This window comes from Phalacrocorax aristotelis, chromosome 1 (assembly GCF_949628215.1).
Source record: "Phalacrocorax aristotelis chromosome 1, bGulAri2.1, whole genome shotgun sequence".
In the NCBI taxonomy this organism is placed as follows: domain Eukaryota; kingdom Metazoa; phylum Chordata; class Aves; order Suliformes; family Phalacrocoracidae; genus Phalacrocorax; species Phalacrocorax aristotelis.
Window position 1 is genome coordinate 181,411,014 of NC_134276.1, and position 20,998 is coordinate 181,432,011.

Below are 20,998 nucleotides of genomic sequence, written 5' to 3' on the forward strand. Positions count from 1 at the left end.
AACTTCTGTTTCCCATTCAGGAGCTACCCCTGTTATCTTCAGCCACAGTCCACAACTGTGCTACTCAAAAAAAGTCAGTCTCGAGGGCAGCACATGCATTTCAAGACTGCCTGGTAAGACAATCATTTGAAGGACAACAAAAATTTGCAGCACTGAAAACCCATTTCAGAATACCATAATTTCACCTGAATATCCAAGTTATATACACAGACCAGCCAGTGCCATGGGGAAGGAAAGATGTGTGGAGAAACATCGGTATTTTGGTGGAGCCCTGACACTCAGTTCAGGTCTTAAAGTGCCACACAGTAAAATCCTTGTTGAAGCAGAATGTTTGCACTGGTTTTGGCTGGGATAGAGTTAATTTTCTTCATAGTAGCTCATATGGTGCTGTGTTTTGGATTTGTGACCAAAACAGTATTGATAACACCGGGATGTTTTAGCCATTTCTGAGCAGTGCTTACACAGAGCCAAGGCCTTTTCTACTTCTCACAGTGCCCTGCCAGCGAGTAGGCTGGGCACAGGCAAGAAGCTGGAAGGGGACACAGCCAGGACAGCTGAACCCAAGGGATATTCCATACCACATGACATCATGCTCAGCAATAAAAGCTGGGGGGGGTGGAAATTTGCCAGGGTGGCAGTTGGTCAGGGACTAACTGGGCATTGGTTGGCTGGTGGTGAGCAATTTGGGTTGTTTTGCATCACTTGTTTTTCTTGGTTTTGTTTTCCATTGGGTTTAGGGGTGGGGGTTTTTTGTTGGGTTTTTTTGGTTTTTTTTACTTATTAAACACACTTTATCTCAACCCACAAGTTTTTGCACTTCTGACCTTCCAATTTTCTTCCTCATCCCACTATTGGGGAGCGAGTGAACAGCTACGTGATGCTCAGCTGCCTACTGGAGTTAAACCACAACAAAGTCAAAGGATGTTTTTCCTTAAATATTTTCACTATTTCAATGTTTACTATATGTGCATAGGATTTCTTGGTAAAAAGCATTTCACACACTGACTTAATTCACGAACAGATAAAACCCTCCTAAATTACCTACATCACTTCCTTGTTTCTACGAGGTCCTTCAAAAGGCCGGAAAGGCAAACTCCCTGTTGCAGCATGGTAAAAGGTCACCCCTATGCTCCACAGATCAACTGTTGCTCCGTACTTTTTTTGATGCTCTTTCCTCAAAACTGCTCGCTCATACATATCAGGATGCTAAAGAGCAAGAAACAGAAAAAAAGAAGTTAGAATTGATTTATGAACAATATAAAGAACAAAACCCCAATCTATCATTTCACAGCAACATAGTTTGTCATTCTGAACTTTCAGCTCTTTAATCAAAAAGCAAAGTTAGCTTGTATCATAGAATTTGCTTAAGTTATTGTGACAGAATAACACAAAAGCATTCTGAGGTATGATAGCCACTTTTATGAAAGTTTTGCAAGAAATATTTTAAAATTTAGCTAAAGATTGACTGCTATAATAAAACACTAAAGGAGAGGAGAAAGCCAGTATTCCTCCAGATGATTTTGAAACAGGAACAAAATTGGAAGAAGATCTATAGCAGAGGAGAATATCAGTTACGATACTACACGTGGGCAAACATGGCAGGAAGAAAATTATGCCTAAAATGCTTGTATTGATGCTTCTCTGCCTGCCTCTCTTTGGTTACCTAAGATGTCAAGTGGGTCTTAACTACACCTAACATCATCCAAGTAGCTCAAATACAAACTGAAAAATATCTACAGCACTAAAGGCAAAGACATTAATAACAAAAATACTGTTGTTCTTCCTTTCACACAAGGCAACAGTGGAAGTTGGACCTGGAAATTATTTAAAGGCTACAGTGCTCAGGTCAGCAGAAGTGGCATGGCCTAAGGTGAAAAAGATGGCAAGTTATAAAAACAATTATAATACAAAGGTTTAAATACTAATTCCCAACAGTCCAACCTTCACCCATTCAACTCTCATCACAAAGGGTCCCCAGCTTCAAATATTTCTTCAGCAGGAAGCGAAATCATATGGGCTTACTAAATACTCTTCTGTGCCATACAGGGAAACAAATTGTTCATCATCTTCAAGTTCTCTTGCAGCACCAAAGTCTGTGAGTTTGTAAACAGACTGACCATCTTCACCTATAACACGCATTATATTGCCTGGTTTGATGTCACGGTGCACTATTCCATTCTCCCGGAGATGATTCATCCCAGCCACTTCAATAAAAGAGAAGAATAATACAGAACCTATGTATACATCTTGACACAGAGTGTGCAAGCACTGAATTGTAACTGAGGCTAGGAAGACACATGTTTATTTTCTCATTGGGAAATGGGAATGAGAAGGGACACTCAATCAACAAAAAGACCATGACCAAAGAATATTCTAAGCATTCTTGCCTTTTTTCTTTCAAAGAGCTAAATTACAGTATTTCTTGCTCTCAGCAACATCTTTCCCATAAAGTAATGGAGGAAAATTTGGTAACAGGCAGACACAGGTAAACCTTGTTATTTTTCTTATTTATTCTTCTGAGATTGATTATCACTAGCAATCGGTCCAACATGTGACAAATAATCTTGAAATAAACAAACAAAAACCAATTATAACAATGTTTTAAACAGAAATGGCTTCTTAATGCAGCTATCTATATCAATATAAACTTAAATAAAAGATGTCCCTCCATATGACTGTATTAATTTGTTCAATTAGTTGACAGTCATTTAAATTCCTCATCTCTTGCTGTTTCAAGATAAACAAAACAAGTATGAGTTTGTTTCAGTCCACGAATTAGACTAAAGAGCAAAGTCTACATACCCACATCTCTCAAAACAATTAAGAACTCAGACTCTGGCAAACCAAAGGCATTAGACGGTTCCTCTAAAACTGTATATAAACTCCCACATGGACAAAATTCCATAACTAGTACTTTGTGTCTAGTTGTTGTCTGGAAAAAAATGTAAAAAAGAGAAGTCTGTGACTATTGTGAAAACAATGTCAGAAATTGCATATAACCACAGGATCTTACTTTCAAAAAAAAAAAGAAAATTAAACTCTGTAGCTAGATCATAAATCCCATTCTGGCAATCTTCTTCAAAAGAAGTGCAGGTGAATTTTTATATTGTTTCATGTCTTCTAACTTGGAGAGGGGGGAAGTAATTAAGAAAGACTCAAGTTCTAGGCACTTAAGAGGGTTGACAACAGTATTGACAGGTGGATGAATGGGAAACTACAGCACAGAAGAGCAGAGAGCAGCAACTGTCCTTCTCTCCCTCTTTACTAACTTCAGCATCTGGGTCATTTCAACTGATCAGTCTCAGTTTCAGCACAACTACTGCAATTCATACCAATATACAGTTCTACATGTCCTATGTCATTATTTTATTTGATTGCAAAGCAAAAGCATGAAATTGTCAAGATTACTGAAACACCTCCAACTATCAGCATGTATTAAGTATTCATATGTGTAGATAGCTTAAAAATTCTAATACAAAATAAAGCTTGGGACAGCAACTTCTCAATATGGCTTTGGAGAATCACAACCTGTGCCTAAATACTGAAAGGAAGCATATTCTTTCAAGAACAGCAGCAAAGAAAAAACAAGAAAGAAAACAAAAAAATGGTGGGGATTGGGTCAGACTATTTATATCATCATATATGTTACCATTCTTTAAAAATACAACTTCATCCTCTATAGTAAGGATAAAGTAAAAAGGCAGTTACTGTGGTTACTACCATGCGTCCCAGAACACAACTACAACAATTCATTACCTCTTCTTCGATGGCAAACAATTTGACAATGTTCTTATGATTTAGTTTCTTCAATACTTCAAACTCTCGCATCTGAACATCCACAGGACGAAGGAAACTTATACTATTAAATACTTTGACAGCATATAAATCCCCAGTTTTCTGTTCAAAACAAACAAATTACTGATCAGACAGAAGCTTAAGATTGTAAATGTGCACGCACCCATTATCCAAGCATTTTGAGATCTTCCGTTGTTCATACAAGCATATTCAGCTTAGAAATAGTTCAAAATAGTATTTTGTGTTTAGGTGGAAATTAAGGTTCTACTAAAAAAATTGTGTATATATTGCTTTCGAAGCAAAGAGACCAGCAGAATGGAAACTCAGTATTAGCCCATAAAATCTAAGTGCTTTTAAAAAAAAGAATATTAGCGTAAGAAAGGCTACATATTTAAGAATGACGTATAAACTTAGCTGAAAAACAATTTTTCAGCAAGGGCTAAGCCACTTGCACAAATCAATAAGAGACACACAGATACTACAGTTGAGAATCTTGGCTGGCTTAAGTTAAGAGACAACTTCAGGAAGCTGAATTTTGCTCTTTTTCTCTATTGTTCTGTTTATCCTGATAAAGCAGTATTTTGGGTTTTTTTCAGAGAAGGCAGTGTTGAGCACTACATACCACTCATGCGAAATACTGAAGCAATTCAAACCCACAATAATAAGTGACAGGAGCACAGTCATGAGCTTAATCACAGACTTAAGTTCTCAAGTGGGACTAAGCCCCAATGTGCTCAGGCACCCACAGCACCAGCAGAGAGTGCAACTCCTATCCCTCCTAGGGCAAGGTACTTCCCTGAGCCCGCTCTAGGAATAAGCTTACATTAGCAGTCTTGTGTGTGACAGATTCTTCCTAAGGACAAAGTCTTCCTCTGGTTACACTAGGTGTGTTGTACAGCACACTTACGTGCACTACTGGTACCCAGGTAAAAGTTTCCTCCCATTGACAACTAGTGAGGGTGATGAGAGGTGCAACCATGAAACCATAAGCTTTACAGGGGAATCATTCTGTATTGAAATTCACTTACCCAGAAAAGCACATTAACTGCTAAATTATTGCTTAGTGTTGCTTCACCATTAAATGTGGAACATAGAAAACACTGCAGCTTATATACAACTTCAGACTGATTTCACACAGACTGTCAGTACTATGGCTATAACTAGCCTTATCTTCATTTTGTGGGACATACCATGAAATTCATAGGAATAGACTGACCTACACAAGTAAGGTGACTTTAGCCCCTCACTCAGGTTACAACATACATATCAGTTTATCATTTACATGACAAAACTGCTCAAAGATGCACTATTTTGTAGTGATTACTCAAGGCAAGTCACCAAGATTGAGTCTTAGATGTGTATGAAGCATTGACTCATGGACAAAGACTAACAGCAACTTCATCCACTACGAAAATATGTTAAGAATATATCTCTTAGAGTACAAATCTTAAAAATGACAAAAATGGGTTTTAAAAGAACAGGGAAAAACTATTAAAAGATATTTTAACAAAGACAAAAAATAACATATTGTGTAATAGAAACTGATAAGACTTTTATTCCTGTTTAAATTCTTAAGCAAGGAATACTTTTTCCATAAAACTGAAGAATAGAATGAAAATTAAAACAGTTAATATTTTACCATGACAAATAATACAATGTTTTAAAAAATCCTCAGAAATAACTGTATAGAACATTCAATGGATGAATATTAAAAACTAAAAAACAAATACAAACCATTACAAAGGATTATTTTACAGGAGATTGCCCTTTGGACATGCTCTAGCACCTCAACGAAGCTGGTGAAGGATCTGGAGAACAAGTGTGATGAGAAGTGGCTGAGGGAACTGGGTTTTTTAGTCTGGAGAAGAGAAGGCTGATGGGAGACCTTATCGCTCTCTACAACTACCTGAAAGGAGGTTGTACTGAGGTGGGTGTTGGTCTCTTCTCCTAAGTTACTAGCAATAGGGCAAGAGGAAATGGCCTCAAGTTGCGTCAGGGGAGGTTGAGATTGGATATTAGGAAAAATTTATATACTGAAAGAGTGGTCAGGTACTGGAAGAGGCTGCCCAGAGAGATGGTGGAGTCACCATCCCTTGGAGCGTTCAAAAAACTTGTAGACATGGCACTTCAGGGCATGGTTTAGAGGCATAAAGGCACTGGGTTGATGGTTGGACTTGATGATCCTACAGGCCTTTTCCAACCTTAATAAATCTATGAAAGACATATTTGCTTAAGGCCTAAATCCTGAAGGGTTTTTCATTGATTTCATGACACTACTCACATATGAAAAAAATTTCCATTTTACATGTTACTCAGATTAGTAATTCCTCACAAACCTTATGTCGTCCTCGGAAAACGTTTGCAGTAGCTCCCTGTCCTAGAATGTCAGACAACAGCCAGAGGTAATTCGAAGTGCTCTGCATCTTTGCTCTTTGATTAGGCAGTTTTCTTTTTCACCTTAAAAACAAAAGGTTAAATATATTGAATTATAATTTAGTAAAAGACATGAAAGGGACTTATTTTAATTAGAAGGAAGAAAAGCCCTGCAGCCACAACTCCAAAGACATACAGAAATAATTGAGAACAACGAAGTAGAGGAATAAGAGGTGAAACAAAAAAAACCAAGCTCAACCATCAAACTAATGCCAGAGATACAACACCCTCTCTGCATTTGAGGTCTTTACTCCCCAAACTTTGTTTGAAAAAATCAGCTGGAAAAGTAAAAGCTTTATAATCCCTTTTCTGTTGTATACAGGTGTTTAAATGATACAGTAAAAGAAACTATAGGAAGGAGTCAAAAACAAGTGCACAAGGTCTTCTGAAAATAAGACCTGTAATGGAATTCCGTTATTCAGTATATATGCCAAAGAACAGACATTAGAGCTGATGGCAGATATGTATGCAGATCTTTTAGATCTAGAAGTTATACTTAAATACAACTGTAAAGAAACAGGTCTAACTACTTAGAAAAAGTTATTTTTACATAAGCTGGATAAAAGCCACAATTAACGCCAGGATCTTCAGCTACTTGCTAGAACCATCAATTACTACTGGAAGAAATTAAGGGACATTTCTCTCATTTCTAAAGTTTCACATTTGGTATGTCACATCATTTCTAGAGAGACAGCCTGGCTTCACCACCCATCCTGAAACATAAGCTGTCAGATACTCAGGCCTTCACAGGTTCAAAAGAAAGTGAAAAAAAAAAGTTTCATTACATTAAAATGATTAAAAAGAACACAAGAACTGCCAGATTTCCCTCCTTGCCATAAAAGCAGGAGCTGCAGGTGCATACCCTTATCTTTTTCTTTTAATTAAAGCACTGATTTTGCCATTAAATCTAGCAAAAGGCTCCAAGATTAAAGATGTAGCTTCCTGAATCTAATGAATCTTAAGAGCAAAACAGCAAGTGAACCAAGGGAAGCTCCTATAGCAGCAGCCTTTCCTCACAGCCTGGTAGGGACCCTGCATCTGTCTGTGTTCGTTGACAAGAAACAGCTAGCTGATACTCCAAAGAAGCAAAAAAGCCTTTCTTGTAACTACTGGAAGAAGAGGTATGACAGAATTTCCTGTGCTTGTTTATTACAAGAAGGTGGTTAGCACCTTCTGAGAGCTCCTTGGTGCACAAGATGACACCACTCGAAGCCTCACAGCTGCATTGCATGAGCATGGAGGAAGCCTCACTCCAGCCACTGCAGCATCGTTCACGTGTCCTGCTCCAGTGGCCAGCTGAAGCAGCCGCCTTCGCGCTGTTCCTGATCGTACCCATGCCACGCCGCAGAGAGACAGAAATTTTCTCGTGACTTTGAACACACTTCTCTCTGTGTAGCAACTGCGGATTTTATACTTTCATTTAGCTATTTGCTCACGTAAGATGCAGAGTTTCTTACAAAGCTGTCCCAAAACATCCAGGCAATGACATGTAGCATACAGAACATAACAACACAACGGAAAGACCTGACATAACTCTAAACTAAATTCCGAGTCATACAGCAACACCATTTTTAAAGTCTAGATAAAGTTCTGAATGCTTAGAGAAGGGAAGAAAGCTTTTATCTCAAATCTGAACAAAAAACCCCAATACCACACCCCAAACCCTTACAATTCTGAGTTACCTCTGACTAGACAATTTGCAATAGTAGAATAAGTTCTCCCAGCTAACAATTACTGTAGATGACAAAGAGATATCTATGATGCAGATGTAAAAGCTAAGGAAGATGTCTGCAAGGAAATAATGCATAACTCACTCTGTAAACCATTTGTAAAGTCTCCAAATTAAAAAATTCCTTGTAATTAAAATCCTGCTTATAACAAGCCAGCTGGCACGTTACCAGTAAACACGTATTTTGCCATTTATTTCAAAGCAACATCCATTAGACTCATACCTCAATGCAGAAACATAATAAATCCTTTCTAAGCAGACAGAAAGTGTGCAGAAAGATCAAATAAACACAGGGTTTCTGCACTGATGCCTATTCAAATACTAAAAATTTTAGCAGCCTATTAGAGACTGAATTATTACATTGCCCAAAGTGATAAAGATGAGGTAGCTTATGTATGAGATCAGCTCTCTTCCTTTACCTTCTTACTTTTTAATTAAATTTGCTTGAAGGTCAATGGGTGAAAACAAAACAAAAGGAGAAGTCCATGATAGGTGAGCTTGAATATCATTCAGCGGGTTTTAAAAAAAACCCCAGCAAGTCACTAATGGATTCTCAAGGTCTGTTTTTTTTTCCACTCGTAAAACTACAGATATAACTATGCCAGTATTAGTCCCAGAGTAGCTATACAGCACCAAACCAGTGTTGCACTGTTACATTTCTTTTATCAAAATAGTATTTTTATAATAATAACAAAATGTACACTCTTTTGGCAGAGTCTTCACTTTTAAGGCATAAAGTCTCATTTAGCTTTAATTTTAAACTTCAAATTATAATAATTTGATTCAGTAACTTATATAACATGTTAGACCTCCTTTGATTCAATACCTCTCCTTTCTCACTCAGAACTGATCTCTGCTAAACACTCAGCATGTCGAGTTTTCTTTTCATATCTTCCGTTACCTTCCTAAATCAATTCACTGAGTTTCATATTTAAAAAAAACCAAACCAAACCTCTCTAACTGTACAGTTGGTTGTCACTAGATTTAATGCTAAACTTTCTATTTCTTCATATCTCACTTATGGCCATTAAGTCTGACACTAGAAGAGTCAGAAGTTCCTTATGTTATGTAAAGGTATCTCTCCTGCCAGCAGTTTGATCTGTTGGCCCCCATGACTCATTAGCATTTCAAGGGGTCGGGGGCTGCTTTTCGGTTTTGTTTTGGTTTTTTTAAAATATTTTTCTGCTTCTGGTAATGCTGCTACTTCTTTATTTGTCAGCAGGGGGGGACTGTAATAGAAAAAGATTGCATTGCTAATGTGATTTCTTTTCAGCTCCCAGTGCTTTGAAGCAGGAGTACTGACTGCTTCTAATTAATACAAAGCAGCTTGCTGTTACCTCAGGCACGCAGGATAAAGCACACAAAGCGGGTACTTCCCATGTTCACAGCTGCAACATACAAGTTCACCAGGCAAGTAGGGACAGATGATGAAGCTGATGTGAAGGCTCTTTCTGTCTAGAGCCAAGACACTATACGCCAGCAAAGCCGACAGGCAAGGTGCTGAGGTTCTGAATAAATGTTATGTTAGTATTATGCAGTCTGGTATAGATGAAGGTTTTATATTTTCCTGTGCGTCCTCTCTTAATGCCTAGAAGAGAATTTTCTCCTTCTGAAGTTCCTGTTTCTAGGAACTTCACCCAACCTCCTTCTTCACCCAACCTCCTTCTTCACCCAACCTCCTTCTTCACCCAACCTCCTTCTTCACCCAACCTCCTTCTTCACCCAACCTCCTTCTTCACCCAACCTCCTTCTTCACCCAACCTCCTTCTTCACCCAACCTCCTTCTTCACCCAACCTCCTTCTTCACCCAACCTCCTTCTTCACCCAACCTCCTTCTCGGAGTTTCCAGTCCAACAGCTGAAAAACATGAATTATCAAAATACCCTGCCCCGGGCCTCACAAGAGTCTGCTTGAACCCATATGAAGCAGCACACGCTCCCAGAGGCCCACAAAACAAATCACAAGCCTGGCTCCAGTCCTGCTCATCACCACTGCTCTCAGCGTTTCCAGTCCGTAATGGGGGAAGAGGACTCGGCCTCTGTCAGGCATGGCAGCCCCTGGAAAGCTAGGGAGGGCCATAGGCTCGCCTGAGCAACCCGGCCAGCCCCACACTCAGGAACACAGGGTGTGGAGGGCACAGTGCGGAGCTCACCTCCACAACAGGACATCCTTCCTGAGGTAAAAGTTTAACAACTTCTACAACCACAATACCGCTACCGGAGGAAAACTTCACACGAACCACTGGCAAACATACGCTTTGCTTTGCTTTTTTTGTTTCCCCCTTCCAATTATAAAAGTAATTTTGACGGGTTGCATCGACCTGCCGACATCCACGGGGTTAAAAGTCACGGAGAGCAGGGCGAGGGATGAGCCCCAGGCGCGCCGCCGAGGCCGCAAGCCGGCCACCACCTCGCCCCCCTCCCCGGGCAGGGTCCGCTCCCCGGGGCGGCCCGCACAGCCGGGCCCTCCTCCGACCGCGACCCTCCTCGGGAGTCGGCAGCTCCCGGGAAGGCCCCACCACCGCCCCAGGAAAACGAAACCACCTCACCCCAGCGGCGGCGCGTAGGGAGCCGCTTCCCCTCGCCGCCGGGGCGGCACCGCCGGCCGCCCACCTCAAGCTCGGCTCGACGCATCCCGCACCCACCGTACCCTGCCCACGGCCCCGGCCCCACGCACCGAGCCACCTCTCGCCCTGCCTGCCCAGCGCCCCGGCCGCTTCCGGCTTCCTGCGGCGGCGCCGGGGAGGCGGAGCGGCCCAAGCACCGCCTCGGCGGCCGCCACCTCCCGGCCGCTTCCCCGCCCGGCGGGACGCTGAGGTGCGGTGCGGCGTGGTGGGAGGCAGCTGACAGGGCTCGGGGCGGGAGCGGCGGTCCCTGAGGCGAGGGGACCTCGAAACGGGGAAACATCTGGGAAACATCGAAAAGTAGAAGCAGGATGTTCCTTAAAAATGGTCATTCCGGGTATTTTAGCTGGCGTGGTGTTCGAAACGAGCTCGGGGCGGTTCCGGTGAGAACTTCCGTGGTGATTTTTTGCTGCACAACCGCTTTAACGGTGGTTTCGTTTCTTGCCTCCCCGCCTGAGGCAGGGCTGCCCCCGGCTACACTTACCTCTGCCAGCCTCACCTCACTGACTGCTTCTTCAAGGAACGGCAGGGAGAAACGTTTCCCCGCCCCGCGTAAATTCTCTCAGTTTCACCCTTTTTAAACCTCGCAAAGTCTCGGTATTTTCTATACATTCATGCTTTTGCGTATTTTGTACTAAAATGTCTTAAATCAAAGTTCCTTGCTGATTTCTCTCTTGCTTTTTTTTCCTTTTGTCTGTTCAGTAATGTTGCTGTTCCAATAGTCTGTATAGCTTGTATAAGGAAAAATATTGATAACTTTATCATTTATGCCTAATGTAATTTAAATGTGATTACAGTGGGAAAACAATCAAAAGAATTTCCTCCCACCCCCAAGACTATCCTTTTTTTGATTCTCTGCAGTTCCTGTTTGGAATTACCATCTTCCCAAATCTTAGAAGCCTATTCTCTTGAGGAACTGATGCTTAAAAGATATCAACCTTCTGCTTCCGGGCTTTGTTTATTGTTATTATTCTACCTTTCTTAAGCTTTATCACGAGTCCAGACTTCCCCTGTTACAGGGGACTAAGCTTGTTCCAAAATTCTGCTTTGATACATTTTATGCTGTTAATATAAATGCTTAATTTATATTCCCCATTTGTCGGCATCTGAGCTTTATTTTGTAATGCTTCTGCATTAGAGAGGGAATAGTTCCCTACCACATTTGTGGTGTCCTCATGTCTTTCAAAATGATGCAATGCTCCTCAGAAGTTACATGGTTTATTTCTGCTACCCTATCCTCTGTACCCAGCTTTTCAAGCTTTGTTGGGTTTTTTTTATCAGGTAGATTCCCATGAGTCATCTTTGTCTGCAGAAATATTCATCAGATCGCTCATACGGATTTTAGCAAAAGCCCTCTCAAAATCAGGAAGACAGCAATGAACTTTTCTTTGTATCTTGAACGTGTACTTACTTCCACTTCTGAATAAAACCAAGCTGTTGGTTCAGTATGTTGATGCATTTTGGAACTGGCCATTTTAAAATCAGTCTTATTCAGGGTGGACGGGACTTCTGGAGGTCTCTGGTCCGACCACCTCCTCAAAGCAGGGTCAGTGCTGACTTCAGACCAGGTTCCCCAGGGCTTTGTTCAATTAAGACCTGGAGTATCTCATCTCCAATGTCACCCTGCCCCTGGGTCTGGCCACTGACTGTTCTCACTGCAGTTACCAGCCCCTGTGCTTTCCCCAGGTCTTGAATCGATGAAGGTGATTCATATGATTCACATGATTCAAACTGCCCATTTTTTTAGGGTATATTTGTAACATAATCAGTGATCCTTATGCAAGGAGGATATTCTGTAGCCTTTAAATGTTTCACAGTATGAATCACAGGAAAAGGGTATGTTGAAAATAAGAATAGGAAAAAGAGACACCAAAAAGGAAAGCCACTACAGTTTCATTCTAGAAATTTTTACTTTGCTTCCCTTCACTTCAATGTATTAGTAAAACTTTTGGTATTCCTCACCTTTCTTGTATTTGGACTTTCTTTCATGTTCACAAATCCAGCAGTCTATAGCTGTATACTATTACCTTTCTTCATCCTAACAATACGGCTGTAGGAATTGCAGCTAAAGCTGGTACATTGCATGTAGTTTTCTTACATGTGTAGCTATGAATGCCAGAACTCAACAAAGACAAAGATGCTGGGGAAAAAAAAAAGTAAATCTGAGGACAATCAACTGGAGCTGACAGCACTAAAGCAGGCAAAATATGGTATCTTCTCCTAATCTTTTTCATGGGACTCCCCGAGCAACCTCGCAACAATGAGATAAGAACAGGGGAGAGTAGAAATCAAACACTAGACAGGTATTTGCCAAGAAAAAAACATCTCACTGAATTATTGGACTTTTAAAAATCTTGAGCAGGAAATTGCACCTTACTAGTCCTACCAAAAGGACAACTGCTAACTTTACTGGTAAGTCAGGTGAAAAGAGTAACTCTAAAAGTTAAACGTTTCCTGTATTGTTAACAAATTTTCTACAGAAAACTGAAGCCTTAGAGCCATTTACTCTTATAGTCAAATTGCTTTACATATTTGATTTAAATTTTAGGAGGCACCACAGCTGAACCAGAATAAGCAGCCAACTTAACTTCAGTCAGAACTGCCTTTCATAGTTCCATGTTATTTAAGCCATTTTCTTCTGTAGTTATGCAGAGAGGGAAAGAAAAGGAAGCAATTCCATGATGTAAGACAGCTCTTCCTAGCTTTGCCTTGTTTCCAGCTTGCCACCAGAGAATTCATTCCAAAGCTGTTTACAACATGCACAGATTAACGCTCCCAAGCAAACCTTAGTCCAAAAGTAGTCCACAAATTACACTCTTCCTCTTGTCCCATAGTTACGAAGCCATCTAGGAGACTTCAATGGAATAGTGGCTAGCATTGTTAATAAAAAACATTATTAGATTTAAAAAATCTTGTTCTGGAGCCTGGCATCTCCCACTTTTCTGAAATGCCTGGGATATATATAGTGAACAACTAACATATGAAGGAGGAACAGAGAAACAGGATGTTAGAGGGAAAAGCGTTCACACTAGAGCAACAAGTGCAAAATCTATCTGCCAAATAATCTTCACAATCACCAGGTGTGCGCCTGTTTAACACGCATAATTCACATAGCCTACAGGTGCCCACCCCAGAGCACGTCAGGAGCACCGAATGCAGCACCCCAAGACAAACTGCAGACAAATAAAACGACCCATGCATCTGTCAGAACTGAGAATCAGTGAACAGAAAGACTCGCTGAAGTGGAAGAAAACATTTCTTACCAAACAATTACTTTGCCTCTGACTTCCCAATTCTGCTATCACCAGGAACTGTATCAATCTTGACCTTGGCAGAAATATATTTTCCAGGACATTCCATTCTTTTTTTTTTTTCCACGATGTGCCATCTTTTGCTGCCACCAAGGTGTTTCACAGGGAGATACTCCCCTTCCTATTTTTCGCTGCCTCATCTAACTTCTGTCACTCATCGTCATTACCACTAGCAGTAAGTCACAGAATCACAGAATGGTAGCGGTTGGAAGGGACCTCTGGAGATCATCTTGTCCAACACCCCTGCTTGAGCAGGGACACCCGGAGCAGGGGGCACAGGACTGCATCTAGGAGGGTTTTGAATGTCTCCAGGGAAGGAGACTCCACAACCTCCCTGGGCAGCCTGTGCCACTGCTCTGGCACCCTCACAGGAAAGATGTTTTTTCTCACATTGAGGTAGAACTTCCTGTGTTTCAACTTGTGCCCATTGCCCCTTGTCCTGTCACTGGGCACTATTGAAAAGAGGCTAGTCCCATCATCCTGACACCTACCCTTTTGATATTTATAGGTATTGATGAAATCCCCCCTCAGTCTTCTCTTCTCCAGGCTAAACAAGCCCAAGTCTCTCAGCCTTTCCTCATATGGGAGACGCTCCAGTCCCCTGATCATCTTGGTAGCTCTCCCCTGGACTTGCTGAAGCAGTTCCATGTCCTTCTTAAACTGGGAGGCCCAAAACTGGACACAGTACTCCAAATGTGGTCTCACTAGGGCAGAGCAGAGTGGGAGGATAACCTCTCTTGATCTGCTGGCCACACTCCTTTTAATGCACCCCAGGATACCGTTGGCCTTCTTGGCCACAAGGGCACATTGCTGGCTCATGGTCACCTCGCTGTCCACCAGCGCTCCCAGGTCCTTCTCAACAGAGCCACTTTCCAGTAGTTCAGCGCCCAGCCTGTACTGGTGCATGGGGTTGTTCCTCCCCAGGTGCAGGACCTTGCACTTGCTCGTGTTGAATTTCATCAGGTTCCCCTGGGCCCAGCTCTCCAGCCTGTCCAGGTCTTGCTGGATGGCAGCACAGCCTTCTGGTGTATCAGCCACTCCTCCCAGCTTGGTATCATCAGCCAACTTGCTGAGGTTACACTCTATCCCATCATCCAGGTCATTGATGAGTATGTTGAACAGGACTGGACCCAGCACAGACCCCTGGGGAACACCACTAGTGACAGGCCTCCATCCAGACTCTGCCCCATTGATCACGACTCTCTGAGTTCTGTTGTTAAGCCAGTTCTCTGTCCACCTCACTGTCCACTCATCTAACCCATGCTTCCTTAGCTGGACCTTCACAGCAGTTTCAATGTACTGAAATTTTTTTTGAAGTTTGTGAAAAAAAATATTGAAAATATTTATTTTTCAAGATTAGTTATCCACCATAAAATGTCTTGTTATGGAATCAGACAAGTGCCAATGCTGACAAGAGAGGGGAAAAAGGCAGACTGCTTCTCTGGACAGCAAGTAGATGTTAAAATGTCTTACCTGCATTAATAAGCCGTTCCTCGAGAAAAATTGTCCCTGACCTCAGCTTGCCTGATGTTCATTGCCTCTACTTCACACCTGGCAAAGTGCTTGCAGGGCTGAAAGCTTATCCGTCTTCAGTAATTACACCAACTTGTAAATAAAAAGTATTATCTCTCTGCAAAGGGTGCCTTGTGTCTTTAATTAAAGACTTGCAGCTGTGTTTCCTACTTAAACACACATTACAGGGGGAAATTCTGTGCACAAAAGGAGGAGTTACTACCAGGATGATGTTTTATGCATCTTCAGTCTCAACAGGGGTGCTTTGACCAATGCAGGTACACAGCAAGGGTAAGGCATACAGGAAAGCTGCAGGCGGTTGTTTGGTATGGCCTTTAAATCAGATCATCCATTGTCTGAAGAAGGAAAACATGAATCGCTTGGTGGAGTGTTCTCAGCTTTTTCCTCCTCTTCTACCCCTCAAGAAGTTGTTTTCTAATATGTTAAAAGCATTTAAACACTGCCAGAAAAGCCTAGTTCACACTCTGAATACATGTTGCATCACCTGATTTCTCTTTGGAGAAAACAAGTATGAAGCACCTCTTTTCCCATCCAGATTTAAAAAAGGCACAAAGCAGGAATCCATCTCTTTAAAGAGGTAGAATCTCGTCAGTTGCCTTTCTAAACCTTGATTCTTTGCAAATGTAGTTACTAGGCACTGCATACCCACCGCATAACCCAACTGCGGTAACAGCTGCAGACCTGCCATCTCTGCACTGCTGAAAAAAAATTGCAGAGAGTAACCTGCTAGTAGCCACAATCAGTGTTTACATGTTTATCCAAAGATAAAGAAACCAGCTGACAGTACACTATTCTGTGTCAACAGGGTCAAAGCATAGGGAAGTAAACAATCCGTTTTGAATTCTTCAGGCTGAACTAAATTAGTTTTCCAAAGACCCAGACTACCTAACCATTCATTCCACAGGACACTCTCAGTCACAAATGGAAGGTCAGGGCACAAGTTTACAACACAGCCAGGACAATGGCTGCCACCGAGAGCTCGCTCCTGTGCTCTGCTTTATCTCTACTCTCACCTGACTCCACCATAGATGGTGACATGCTTTGAGGGGAAAGTGTTTCTGCTACTTCAGTTTCCTGAATGAACACCAGATTTGACGCAGAGAAAGCTACAGGGGGGTGGTGGGGATGAGGAAGGAAAGCAGCTTCTTCTAGCAGGGGCCAGTTTAAAGACTTTTTTTCTCATGAGGGTATGATTTGATAATAGCTAAATCATGCTATTAGACAAATGACAGTCAATTATACTAACTGAATTAGTAGGTGTAGGCTTTTTTTCTGCTTTTACACAGTACTAAAAGCAGCAGCGCTACCCTTGCTTCATACGGCAAAAGTCTAAATCATGTATAAAAACTAAGAATGACTCCATTGCAATAACACTGTAATTTAAAACCAAAAACCTTTGCTAAAGACAGAAGAGCCCTACCTTGTTGTTTGCTTCATAGTGAAAGCTCTTCCCTCTGTGTAGTAAAGCTGCCACAACTGCAGGGGAAGGTGACCCAGCCAAGCACAGAGAAGACTGACAGCAAACACTCAGCAAGAGCTGCAGTGGCTGGGGGTTCAGCCCCTTGAGCTGGGGAGGGGCAGCTGGGAGGTGCAGGAACACAGCAGCATATGCAAAGCACCAAGCCAGAGATGGAAGGCTTCTAGGGCTACAGGAGAAAACCAAACAGGTATTGGACCCAGGGGACCTCTAGCACTGGTACGGCAGCAAAGGAAGGGAAATGGGATTGTGAGACTAGGAAGTATAAAAAGCACAAGTGCTCTATCTGTGACAAAAGCAATCAAGTATCAAACTTTTGACTGAACTTACTAAAATCAGGAACAAAAATCTTGAGAAGTGATATCTTTACTACTCTTCAGTAGGACAATAAGCACCCTCTACTTTTCTTCCCTCAGCACAAAGGGAGGGAACGGCAGAGTATCCTCAAAACATCACCGTGCTCCACTCCTGGCTGCTGTTTCTGATCCACCTACTCATTTATTTTCCATTTAAATCAGATGAACTTAGCACCACGCAGTCTAGAAAAATGCTCATCTGATTATGCTAGAGGTAAGTCAGCTTTTTACTACAGACAACAGTTCTTGAGGAAAGTATTAAAGCCCACACATGGGAAGACTCCTAGCTTTCCCCTGCCCCTATGAAATAGCTATGAAAACGATAATGCCGTACAATTATATAAAAAATAGCAAAGAAACAAAAGTAACCAACCAATACATTTTGGGACAGAAGTAGCAACACTCTAATAAAATCTCTGTATAGACCATTTGCCCTACTGAAATATTGCAGTGAATGCAATTCTTTGTCTACCATCATCTTCCACACCCAAGACTGCAATACAATTTATTATCCAAGCATCACAAAAATTGCCAGGTTCTACTCAAGTGTAACAGCCAGAAGGTTGAAGAATGCTGTAGCTTCTAAAGATTCAACCAAATGATTCGAAGAGACTTAACATTTCACTGGATAAAATTTTATTTTTTTTATAAAAAAGATAGAACCAGATGCTACTTTTAAATGAAATCATTTATTAAACCAATCTGTTTTATAGAAGGTATATATATTTCATAATTAAGACAACTTCAATGAAATGACTATCTACAAGAATGACTTTGATTGTTTTATTTTCATGTCACCATACATGAACAAATGAATTTTATGTCTTATGAAAACATTTTGCTCAGTATCAAAAATGTACACATTTTAATAACCATTGCTATGGTCTGAAGGGATTTTTACATTTAGTTTCAAAAATAAGTGTAATTTCATTGCTGTACATGTTACAGCATAAGCTTAAATCATCCTATACATAATAAAAGTTTGAGTAGGCATACAGATAAATTTTTCATGTTGTCACATACCTTCATGTTTGAGACAGAGGTGGGGGATTTGCATTTCTCTTTTTTGCGAAAGGCTAAAATATGTACTGATGTGAGCACAAAGCAACATTTCTTAAAAACAAAACCAGTTTGAATGGCACAAGTGTTAGCGTTTTTATAAATTAACAACCAGAGTTCTGGGTTATGGAAACAGGTATGTGAGATTCCAGTACTTCCCTCAGGGCTTCGCTCTCTGGAAGAATACCTGTTAAAGATTTATTTAAAAAAACAAAAAAAACAAACCATTAAGACAAAGGAAATAAAAGACATGGAATGGTTGAAGCATAAGATAATTAGTTTGACAGTTCATTTTCTTGTTTGACGTACTGGCTAACACACTAGGTTCAAGGATTTGACTTGTCCTCTTCAATTATACTCACACCCTCAAATGTGAGGCATTCTGACACATTCTCCACAATTGTAGCATCACTTTTTTGCTATTTCAAAAATCAAACATAAGCCCCAATATCAAGCTATTGAGGAGACAGCAAGGTGCTGAGGATAAGTGACAATTCTACAGATGTAGGATTGTTGTGCTGGTTGTTTGCTCCTTCTTTTCAAATAGCTTTTGCTACATGGAGATTCCTGATAGCTAAATCTATTAAGTAATTCAGTATTTCAGTATTTCTGTTTTACTTCAGGTCACTACCTTGACTTGACTTGTGTGACAAAGTTCAAATGGAATTAAAAGTTATTTAAAGAAAATAAATCTTTACCTTTAAGTAATTTTTAAAAACTTTAGCGTCAGGCTGCTGAAGTGCTTGACAGAATTCCTGTAAGAGACAATAAAGAAATACTAATAACTAAATGAAGCAACAAGACAACCTGAGAGATGTTAGGAGCATATAGAGTACCTTGTATGTAAAGCCACTACTATTAGTTTGTATTTTCCCCTAATGTACAACCAAATAAAAGCACATTATGGATAAAAATTTGTAATAGTCTGTGACAGGCCAAGTGCATTCTGGGGGTGAAAAATTGTATTTTCAAATACAGGATATCACATTCACTTTTAGCTGAGTAGACAGAAACAGGACCATCTATGAGGACTGCAATCAACGAGGTTCTAACCTTTAACTCTTCCAGTAACTTTTGGTGGCTTTGAAGTGAATACTTTGGATGAACATTCACGCTTAAGAAGTATTGTGTACACACTAAATGACTGTAGCAGAACATGTCTGTCACTTGAAAGTTATAATCTTAGATCACAAAACATTGGGGTGCCAGCAAGAGATAATACTTAATCCTTACATGCATTTAATGTCACTTAGAAGTTCTACAGTTTAAGTCTTACAGTGGTTATAACTGTCTCCTAATGCAGCAAACCCGACTCCTTATAGCATCCATATTAGTTGCAATTAAAATTGTCAGTGCACATCTAAATTTCTTCACATCAATGCTTACCACACGGCTAGCAATGCTTAATGTTGAGACAATGGTCAGGTGTAAAGTTTCACTTTTGAGAACCCTCTTACGCTACTCCAAAATAAGCACACATCCCCCCGCCCCACTTAATGTTATACATGATTTTTGACAGTAGAACCAGTGCTGTGGCTTAACTTTCTGTAGTGTTGAATACAGCCTTCATCACCACACTTTCAACATTCTTCATTTTACTTTTGAGTTATTACTCCAAGTACTCTGATAATTTTAACCTAGGTTAAAATTTGAATTAAGGTAGGAAAACAGCTTAGACAGTTACATGCACTGGACTCTTTTTTGCAAGGTACTCTTGCAGTAACTTTACTCCTTATGCTAAATTATTCCTATTCTAATATGCAATATCAGAGTAAGTTTTACTGAGGGATGGCAGAAGGTTAACTTTGTCAGTGTTCATTTTGGTCCCATTTAACATTTATGGCTGTTGAGAACTTTCCAAATGTTGTTTTGGGAATTCCTACCTGAATTATCTCAGGAGCTACTTGCAAAGAAGGCAAATACTCTTGCTGAAGATACTGAATGCACTCAGGACCCTAAAGAAAAGCGGTACATAATTTGTTCAAGTGTATTTTTTTTCACAAATGGGAAGTCATAGCTCTATACTGTATAGTACAAAGTTTGAAAACAGGTGGTCTACGTGACTACTTTACAGAGAAGTTATGCATATGAAACACCAAATGCTCATGTTATTCTCAGCTGTTGGCAAATTAAAAGATTTCTCAACCTTGGCATTAAGGATGCTACTGCCATTTGGTATCTTTTATTACATAACAGAAGAACACACTGAAATAAGAACTAAAATACAGCCAGTCAGTTTGTGACACATCAACTGTAAGTCATTAAGTAAGAAGGCGGCCCTAATTTCACTGACATAAGAAAAAAAAAGGCAATTAATACCTGCCAACTGCTTTACCAAACTATTCCCATTGTGAGATTTAGTAGCCAAGTACCCCTGAACATAGTGTCTCTCTTCTTGTAACACTATGTAATTTGCAGTGGACTAAACAGGAATAAAATGGTACTTCCAAACCTTTGAGAGAAGCAGACAGACAGGTCTGTTTTGGCTAACACATTAGTTTATCTGCCTTCGTCAGATACCTCTCATCACACAGGGGGTTACCGTACACTGGTAGCATACAAACATGACCCAATACATCTACCAGTGGAAAGTGAATTGACTTTATTAATTACACATCAGTTACCCTAGAACTAGAACATGATATACAGTTCACACAAAGGAAGAAGATTTCAGATCATTTT

The 20,998-nt window shown here is 40.6% G+C and overlaps 2 protein-coding genes and 1 long non-coding RNA gene across 10 annotated transcripts in view; 1 reads left to right on the plus strand and 2 right to left on the minus strand.

The window, feature by feature from the left end:
- Positions 1-10,756, minus strand: part of TBK1 (TANK binding kinase 1) — a 31,452-nt gene extending 20,696 nt beyond the window's left edge. For 3 of the 4 annotated variants that reach the window (XR_012658561.1, XM_075080911.1, XM_075080913.1), the window contains exons 1-6: positions 10,634-10,756; positions 6,132-6,252; positions 3,757-3,897; positions 2,803-2,932; positions 2,023-2,204; positions 1,046-1,206 (exon numbers count right to left, since the gene is read on the minus strand). Coding sequence is in view for 3 of the 4 variants with exons in the window: in XM_075080911.1 (XP_074937012.1) it covers positions 1,046-1,206; positions 2,023-2,204; positions 2,803-2,932; positions 3,757-3,897; positions 6,132-6,218 (701 nt within the window). In the remaining variant the exon portion in view is untranslated. Of the gene's footprint in view, positions 1-1,045; positions 1,207-2,022; positions 2,205-2,802; positions 2,933-3,756; positions 3,898-6,131; positions 6,253-7,398; positions 7,574-10,633 lie in introns of those variants that run through there. The other variant, XM_075080912.1, reaches the window with a different exon arrangement.
- Positions 10,701-12,025, plus strand: LOC142051630 (uncharacterized). Of its 2 annotated transcripts, none has more exons than XR_012658562.1 (2): positions 10,701-11,132; positions 11,862-12,025. It is a non-coding gene; the product is annotated as an uncharacterized LOC142051630 (long non-coding RNA). The 2 variants fall into 2 exon arrangements; XR_012658563.1 differs by having other exon boundaries at positions 10,701-10,963.
- Positions 12,026-17,927: 5,902 nt separating this feature from the next.
- XPOT (exportin for tRNA) overlaps positions 17,928-20,998 on the minus strand; it is a 30,259-nt gene continuing 27,188 nt past the window's right edge. For 3 of the 4 annotated variants that reach the window (XM_075080916.1, XM_075080915.1, XM_075080914.1), the window contains exons 23-25: positions 20,200-20,271; positions 19,015-19,071; positions 17,928-18,503 (exon numbers count right to left, since the gene is read on the minus strand). In XM_075080916.1, the coding sequence (XP_074937017.1) occupies positions 18,477-18,503; positions 19,015-19,071; positions 20,200-20,271 (156 nt within the window). In that variant the 3' untranslated portion in view covers positions 17,928-18,476. The remainder of the gene's footprint in view (positions 18,504-19,014; positions 19,072-20,199; positions 20,272-20,998) is intronic. The other variant, XM_075080917.1, reaches the window with a different exon arrangement.